The sequence below is a fragment of the Pterocles gutturalis genome, unplaced genomic scaffold (assembly GCF_000699245.1).
Source record: "Pterocles gutturalis isolate BGI_N339 unplaced genomic scaffold, ASM69924v1 scaffold20260, whole genome shotgun sequence".
Taxonomy (NCBI): domain Eukaryota; kingdom Metazoa; phylum Chordata; class Aves; order Pterocliformes; family Pteroclidae; genus Pterocles; species Pterocles gutturalis.
The window spans coordinates 67,129-76,355 of record NW_010138826.1 but is presented as its reverse complement, the minus strand read 5'-3'; the positions used below and the strand labels follow the sequence as shown (position 1 = coordinate 76,355).

General features: G+C 39.4%; 1 protein-coding gene across 1 annotated transcript in view; it reads left to right on the top strand.

Annotated features, from left to right (window-relative positions):
• The first annotated feature begins 1,846 nt into the window (after positions 1-1,846).
• Positions 1,847-9,227, top strand: part of LOC104468877 — a 30,514-nt gene continuing 23,133 nt past the window's right edge. Inside the window, exons 1-3 of the mRNA XM_010083154.1 lie at positions 1,847-1,927; positions 4,935-5,130; positions 7,609-7,734. Coding sequence (XP_010081456.1) covers positions 1,847-1,927; positions 4,935-5,130; positions 7,609-7,734 — 403 coding nt within the window. The remainder of the gene's footprint in view (positions 1,928-4,934; positions 5,131-7,608; positions 7,735-9,227) is intronic.

Sequence of the window (9,227 nt, the reverse complement as noted above, 5' to 3'; positions counted from 1 at the left end):
AAGAGGCACCACTGGATAAGTATGTAAACTCAGCAAGAATAATTCAGGTTGCTGCCCTCATAAGAACAGCCACCTTATTGTCTTTTCTGATCAAATCTCCTCCTCTCCTGAGAGCAGTTTTTCTGAGTTGTAGAACAAGGACAGTTTCCACAGAACCAAAACAGTTGTTGTTTAAAACCAGTGAAACTGTATAATTGTCTTACAATCTACAGTAAACGCTAATAATTTGAAAATCATGTTAGAAAAATATGTATTGCACACTTGCAATAATTATGACATCTATGAAACACGTTTCGACAAGGTCAGATCAATGAGTATATAATTCTTTGCTGTGTTTTAAAGTGTACCTTACTTTTGAATAGATTTTTCTAGAGAAGTCTGTTTGTTTCCTAGTCATCTATGTTTTCCTAAGGTTTTTAAATGCAGGGTGGGAGGTTACTCAGCTGTTTGCAGGTGAGGTTGATCGCACTGTTTACAACTTTGACAGGTGTAAATATTTGAAACTCAACATGCCTGTGCTCCAGAAGGGGAGCTTAACATTTACCAGGTCCAGCTGTTGGTCATTCCTGTTGTAAAGCTGTTTAATTTCAGGCAAGTTGCAAGCCTTCAAAATGTTGACCTTCACAGACATTCACTAGTGCCTTCAAAACCACTGAAGCAGCTGATGAATTGAGGATGTTATGTTCCAGCTCAGGCTTAAGCAGGAGTCTCCCTGTCTCTGCTGTGGGTCCTCAGGCCTTGAGACAGTGTCTTCTGAATTCTCAGTGTTCCTTTGCTCTTTGATCAAAGCACTTTGACCTAAATTCGGAAGTAGGTGAGGGAATATGCTAAGAATGGAAGAGAACCAGGCAGGAGGAAGGTTGGGGCTGGGTGAAGGAAAAGAATGAGCCTCACTGGTGTGATGGTCAGCAGACTGTTTCCCCGGGAATGCCTGGGATGTAACCCAGCTTCTAAATTAATCTGAAACCGTTCATTTGCTGTTGGTGCTGGTTAACATGCCTTTCCCTCTTCCTCTTCATCCTCCTCCTCCTAGTATTGCTCCATAGCCAAGATAAAAGCCTCCCGTGTCTCACCAGCAGTTGAGAGCCATATCTTCCATGGCGCCTACACATAGAGAGGGGTTGTCAGAAGCATGTCTTCTGTTGCAAACACATCTGGCTTAATGCTTCTGCCTCAGAAGTAAGGGAAAGGAGCCTTAAAAATTGAATTCCCCATAGCTGTAAGAGTGATCTCTCTTACGCCACTCTGTTAACTCTGTGGTGCAAGGCTTTGTGGTGGGTCCACAGACAGGTAGGAAATCTCCGTGAGATTCAGCATATGATGCCATGTAATGAGTCTTAAATTGTTTCTGTTTGCCTTTTCTTCCTCTCCTCATTACTTTGATAATTAAGGTTCCTTGAGTGATTTTAGTTCTCCTCTGCGAGCTGTAGGTGCTATCATCTTTGTGGAAATGGTACATGCACCACTGCTGACCCACTGGAACAACAAATCTTCTGTCCATCAGGCTTCAGGGGGTGTGACCAGCCCGTGCTGACAGTCCCTTTCCCAGGTTTGCTCAGGAGTGCAGAGGGAGCAGGCAGCCCTCAGGGAGAATACTCACCTGTTACCGGTCTTGCTGACTGACTGCTCTCAAGTGCTATGCTTACAGGAGGTGTCTTTGCAGGAAAATGTGTGTTGTGCACTGAGGGGATGGTCTAGAGACCCCAGTGAAAGATGAGTTTGTCTGTTGCCTGGGTACTTCCAAGATACTCCCAGAGGAGACAGCTACTAGGACTCAGCTGCACAAATTGTTCCAGGATCAACAACCTGCTTCTGGGAACCTCTTCTCCAGTGGAAACTCTCGAACATGCAGGGCATCAGTCACCCAGGTGCCCTTGTCCTGCAGCCCATCCACAGCAAACGCAGTGGTCCTGGACCTCCTGAGACCGTAGGGCTTGTCCTGTTTTAGGGAAGGGCTGTGGCATGTAGTTCTTTGGTCCTGAAGGCACAAAATTGAGATTTCCACAGTATGTTGCATGAGTTTTATATGTTGCTTAATCCAGTTATGTGCTGAAAAAAGGGCGAAAAGCTGATGGCGAAAGAAGGAAGTTAAACGACCGGTGACATGTATCGGTGAAGTGTCGTGTTCTGGGTCATTACGGTACCTGCATCAGGTGGTGAATACCTCGGCAGAAATGTCTTTTCTAGTCTTCATTTCTCTCATCTCTTTCATTCATCTTGCTGTCATGAGCTGTGGTCTGTGAGCTTTTCACTTCAAATCTGTGCCTTGGAGTTTCACCTTTCTGAGCAGTTTCGCTTCAGTTTGAGATTCAGGTTCATGTTCATTTGAAGATTGTTCTATCAGTATATATTTGAAGAGCTCTATTTTACTGTTCAATAGCTGTTAGTACCTTGGAGCTCTGTAAATCTTTTACCACGAGAGGAAGAAAATAAAATGACTGCACAAGATGTTGTGTTGATATGAATTGGTGTTCCTCTACAGAATTGTAAATTAAAGTCATGGTTCCTTAAATGAGATAAAATAGTCTGTAATGTACCATCTCTCTCTTTTTTTCAAAATCTGTGCAGAATAACTTTAGTCAGATGGTAGAAATAACTTCATTTAAAAATAAATTCTCTTGCATAGCAGTTCATCCTCCTAAAGTTCTGCTGGTTTAGGTGCACGGAGATTTGCTGTTTTACTTGGGATATTTAAAAATGCTTTGTTTAGATTGTTAGCTAAAGGGCTGAAAACAGAAACTGTTGAGAAGTGAAGTACGTACACAGGGGCTTACTGCAGCAAAGCTTGGCAGCGACTGATCTGTAGGCACTCCTGGCTGCAGGAGCGGGACTGACGGCTCTGAGTCGCGTGCCGAAGAGCCACCTGCAATCCGCAGAGATTTGGCTACGCAGGAATGAGTTTATGTCGCTGCTGTTTTGGTTGTGGCAGTAAGAACTCTAGTGAACGTCAAAGAAACTCCAGAGACCTAAGGGACTGTCTTGTATTTTGCATTAAACAACTGTTGGAGAAAATATGGAAACTCTCCTTGAAGTAGATGCTGGGTCCAGAACTCGGCGCTTGGAGGATGTCCCTTTGGCTCTTGCCTTGTGCTCGCTGTAGCTTCCTCGCCCTGGCTCCAGGGGGCTGGCAGTCCGTAGGACGAGCGAGGAGTTCGTTGTGGTCTGGCAAGCGAACCTTTATCTCTGACATTGTCTTCAAATTCTGTCAAACGCAACGTTGTCTGGGTATTTATTATATTTTGAATATAGCTCCCTTGGGAAAATTGGTGGCAGTACGCTGACTTTGCACATCCCATGCCTGCTTGGGTGTTTGGATATATAGGCATGGTATAGGATTGGCTGTGTGATGGTATAGGATTGTAGCAAGTATGATTGTGTGCAGAACAGTTTTAGCTGTCTTGGGAACTTGAAGGTGAAAGTGTGTATTTAAGAGACTTTGTTTGTGGAACTAAACATGTTTTTTTATCTCAATCATGTTTTTTGACCATAAGGCCTAACGTAAGCAAGACTTGTATTTGCACGTAAACTATTTGTGAATTTAGGGATAAATGTACTTAATGGGGAATTTCTCTTTTGTTCTGTTTTCAGGCGATTAGGTGCCTAGGTGATAAAAGAAGTGAGGAAGGGCAGAAGTTTGTATGCAGAAAATGAACAAGTTCAACCTGTTGATGCTAGAAATATGAGGAGCTGCAATATTTCAGTTTTGGTTAAAGACAAGTGATACTGTGGCAAAATATATCCATGATCCAGCTGTTGATATGGATGTTAGAGACTTATGAGTTGCTCTTTTCCCAGTGCAGAAGGAGCTGGAGAGCCTCGAAATGGCTGTTTGTTCCTGGGCAGAAGGGCTGTTGGTAGCTGCCATTCGCTGAAGTGGGAGTGAAGAGGGGTCTGGAAGTCTTGGGTGGATAGGGCTGATACTGCTGGGACATAAAAATTGTTTTAAAGCATTGTGTGCTTTTTTTGCAGCCTGAAAAGTCAACAAATACAACCATTTTTTAATTGTGAAGCAAAGAAACTGAGCTCTTGGGAGTTACAAATGAAGATGATAGTCTTTGCAGCAATTACATTAACGGCATGCTTCCCCACCCCATAGTTTTTTCAAATCTGATATCCAAGTCTGTAAACTTTAGCCAAGTAAACACAGTGGCAATCAAGAAACATTTCTGAGCTTTATTCCAAAATCAGACTTATAAATACTAAAGGAATTTAAAATTGAGTGGATCTAAGCTGAGAACCAAAATCAACCTACCTCTAGTTTAAATAAATTTAAAAAGAACTTCCCAGATTTTTTTTTTTCTCAATGCATGTTTTGATTATAACAAGTAGGACAAAAACATTATTTTAGTTGCAGAACCTAAAAACACATGAAGTAAGTCATCAGTAACTGAAATCAATAGACTGTTCTGTTGATTGTGTAAGTGTTATGGGTCTTCATTTATAGCTGTAAATTCAACATTCAAGATGCTGTACTACTGACTGCATGGCATCTGAATGTGAAATATCAGGTATTAGGAGCATCTCCTATGTTGCTCCCCAAATTTTTGAAAAATTGGTATCAAAGGCAAAAATGTAAAAAAAATTTGGAAATATGTTCTGATATGTAAATGATTTCATCAGTACATTTATATGTGTTGTAAAATATCTTTTGCGAAAGTTTAGAACAATAATTTCATACTGTAATGAATTAATTCAAATTTGCTGACAGTGTAAATTTCAAATTACTTAGTAACATAAATTTGTTGGTGTCTTCTATTTAAGTCTTGTGTTTTTTTTCATACAAACCAAATTTTCTACTCACATGATAACTTTTAAAAATGGTATAACCATGTGTTTGTTTCTATATGCACAGATGTTATGTATTCTTATATATATTAGCAATGTAATGTAGACACAAGACTTTGTCACAGTTTAGAATTTTTGTTTTTATGTAGTTAAAAAAATGGGACGTCGCTCCTCAGACACAGAAGAAGAGAACAGAAGCAGGAGGAAAAAGAAACACCGTAGGCGTTCGTCTTCAAGTAGCTCTTCAGACAGCAGAACATACAGCCGTAAAAAATCGGGAAGGAAATCCAGGTCAAGGTCGCGGTCTCGAGATCTCCAGTCTCGTTCTCATTCTTATGAGAAAAGGTGCATTTACAGTAATTTACTGTCTGTTGTGGTCGTTTACAAATCAAACTCTTCCATGTTACTGCACAAAGCCAGGGGTGTTTGAATCCAATGTGCAGTCCGTTCTAGGTTGGAATTTTATAGGAAAGTTTGCTCTAAATCTTGGAAGACGTGACAATGTTTCCACTTACATTTAAAGAAAAAACCAAAGCCACCACCAAAAAACCCAAAACACCTTCCCCTCCTCCGAGAATACAAACCCAGTGTATATGCAGCTCCAAAGGTAACTTCCTTTTTAAAACAAACAAAACCCAACCAACTGAAATAACTTTTCCTTGATTCTCTTTCTAAATAATGATTTTCTAATCTCCCTTTGGAAGTATGATGGTTCATATATTGATGCCAGTTGGAAAAGTGGCTTCATTCAACTAGTGACAGACTATTTTGTGTTACTTTTTTTCTGTTGTGACAAACCAAGCAGGTCTTTCCAGACAACCAGGTAGGCGAGTTTACAGTAGGTCTATAATTTTGCCTCAACAGCTAGCTTTCACCATAATTCTTGCTATTTCTTATGTGTACAGAATACAGCAGTCAGACAGGTGTGTAGAACACATATCGTGGCTATGTCTACCAAACTTTTCTTGACCTAACATCCTGCTTCCTTCATCAGAGCTCCCTTTTAGTTCCTGGCCTTTTTAGATGTCCTGGTTGTCTCTGAGCCTGACTCCCGGTGATTCCGGTGTCAAACTGAGCGGGTGGTGGTCAATTGATTAATAAGTGGAGCTGGAAAATACTCCTTGTGTCTAGCTGCACTATAAATATCTTAGAAAATGCTCCTGACAAACCTTCCGTTGGCTGGCAGAAGAGTGTGTCAAAGAGGGGCAAGTTGGCAGGTTGGGGAGGGTTTCTTATTTATTTCCATCCCTTCTTTCTCCTGGTTCTGCTCAGCATCTACATACAGCCCTTAGGGGACATGGGGAGATGACATGGGCTTCGATGCCAACAATGTGCTGATGACATGCAGCTTTATGAATCTCCTTAGTCCAGTGCAGGCATGGCTATCTCGCAGATAAAAACAGAGCTTGAAGGGAGATTAGAGTCTGGACGAAGACCAATTGACTTCAATTGAATCCAGAAAAGACGAAAGTGTCTGCTTTTAGGATCTAGCTGGCACCTTGGCTTTGCCCTTGGTTCGGGGCATTTGCTCCAGTTGCTGTGACACACTGGGGTCCTCTTAGATTTATCCCTGACCCTTCAGAATGAAAAGCAGCAGTCTCTGAGATGTCTGTTCTTCACCTTCATTTAGCAGGAACAGTGCATTCCTTCTTCAGACGAAGACCTAGTAGCTAACCTACATATCCTTTCAGGTTTGGACTACTGCAGCGTTACTGGGACTTAATACAGCACCTTTTCCCTTACTCTAAATAAGCATAAATCACATGGACTTCATCCTGAATTACAGAAATGTTTCTATGTGGTGTTAGATTTTAATACTACTCAAATGTAAGAAAGCCCCAAAATACGGAGGTTCTCCTGAGGATTGTGCCCGTTATTTAGTTGGCTGTTACGGAGAGGAAATTTTACAAAGGTTTCAGAGTTGGAAGATATCCCTCCCACCAGTTCTTGAGTTAGTTGGTTTAATGTATATATTTACTATGTGTTCTTTCACCTGTCTCCTATGTGTATAAAAATTTATTCTTTGAATAAATGAAATGGGGAGATTGCAGGGAAGGGGAGTAACAGTCTTATTCCCAACTGAACTCAAGAGAAAATTTCCAAGCTCAAATTGAATAAATTAATACTGATTATTTGTTTACTAATAGTATTTTTTTAAAAAAGAGTATCTGTCTGCGTCAGAGCAGAACAAAGATTGCGTATTAAGAAAGTTGAGATAACAAATTTGTAAGTTTATATATAGAGAGATACAGAAAATATTTGTAGGTATACACAATTTAAAATACATTTTTATGTATGTACATAGTGTGGCTGGAAATAATTATATAGAGTGTCAATGCAGAGGTTAACATTTTATGAATTTCACTTTTAGCGCTGGTGCTGTAGTCCTTATCCCATACAGTGTATTTCTGTGTAACTCCTGCTGAGAACATAGGTCTAAATGTTTCTTCAACCTTAGATTTGGCAAAGAGGGAGCGGGTTCCATTGAGGTCATGGGACCAAAGACTGTTGGGAGCTGGGTTGTGTTCCTGGCTTTGACCTTGAGGTATCGCATCATTTGGGGCAAATCCGTTAACTTCTGTTTTTCCTTCTGCCCTTTTTTTATTTCTTGATGTATATTTTAGAATATAAGCTCTTTCAGGCAGGCATTGGCCATGTGTATGTGGGTTACTCCTTGCAGTGTAATGGTGGTATTTGAGGTTTCTACAACACGTTATGTCCCTGTTAAGGAAACTGTTAGTTGTTTTGTTCCTGTGTGTGTTGTTTTTTTTTTTTTATTTGTTTCAGAAGTGGTAGCATGCTAATAGCATGGTTTTGTTTTAGGCACAGACACAGATCCAGCAGTAGTTCTTCATACGGTTCCAGAAGAAAACGCAGTCGGAGCCGATCAAGGGGCAGAGGCAAATCCTACAGGTCTCAAAGATCGAGATCAAAAAGTAGAGCAAGAAGGTGAGACTCATTTCTAGGAAAAAAAAAATATTTCTACTGTAAAAACATTCATTTTAAATCTCCGTATAGTTACTGAGTTTGGAATATACTAGAAAAAATAGTTGCAAGTGATTGTCTAACCTACATGTCACTTGAAACTCTTCCTAATTTGAAACCTCTGTGCTGTGCTTTTGATGTACTACATCTTTAAATTACACTGGTGGAACAGTTGGTTTTGAAGATAAGTTCTATATTTTGCATTTGACCAAGTACAAAAAACATGAAGAAAGTCACCTTTGTTTAACTGTAATGATCCGAAAACTTCTCCTGGCTTTTTTTAATTACTGATTTCCATAACTCCCATACATCACAGTGGCTCCCTGAAGATGAGACTAAACTGTTATTTTCTCGTCTCTGTTTCCCTTGAAAGAGATGAGTAGTTAGTTAAGCAATTTTTTCTTAATATTTAAAGATATATATGGTGCTGAAATTTTTTATAAATTGAATTGTGACAAATGGATATTTTAGATAATAAATTTAATTTAAATATTTAAATCTTAATCAGGTGGTACAAATTTTATTATAAAATCTGCTTCATTCTTTTGTAATTAAAAGAAGCTCAGTTTTTGTGTGTGTGTATTTTTCAATTAAGAAGTTTTAAAAAAGTTTATCCCTGGATATCAGAATTACAGTCAGCATTTCCTATTGAATTTAAATTAATTATTGAGTGTATCAGGCAGATCAAAGACTTTTGGTATGTGCTTACAGATACTCAGCCAGGTAATTTTGTGTACCTGCACCGGGAATTTAGTAAAATTTGTTATTTTCACAGAACAAATTGGGAGAGCTGGTGCTTCCAAATGTCAAAAAATCATTGTGGAAAGAACATTTCACTTTGTCTTATTTGTATTCTCTCATGACTTATTCACAGCTGTTCATTACAGTAGTTGCCTGGACACTTATTGCTGCAGTGCCTTTGTAGTAGCGACTTGGTTATTTAAACCGTCTCATCTCGCTTTGAGTAGTTACCGTCTGAGCTGTAGACCCCAGACAAGCTGCTGCACTGTGTCTAGAAATATTCCTGTAAATATCCACCGGTTTTATAACCAAATCAGTTTTAAAGCAATGAAATGTCAAAAGAATAAGGTGAAAATGAAGGTGTGTTTGAGTATGTCAGATATTCAGCATTAAAAAATATGAAAACCTGATTTAAAGAGCTTGGTTTTATTACAATAAATATAAATTGCAGATCTCATTAGGCATAGTCTAAGTGTCATCATTTCCAAGGGGTTTACTGATGTTAATTGTCTCTGCAATATATGGAAATTGTGCAACTAGAAACTTTACGTGACTGCTGTTCATTTCATTTTGTGCTAGGAATATTGTATATAAAATATTTTATGTATAAAATATTCTAGCTTTTCAGTCCTATCACTACGAAGGTGTAGCTGCAGGTCACTGTAAAGGATGCTGCTATTCACAGGCATGGTTTGCCAGGGAAAATATTTATCAGT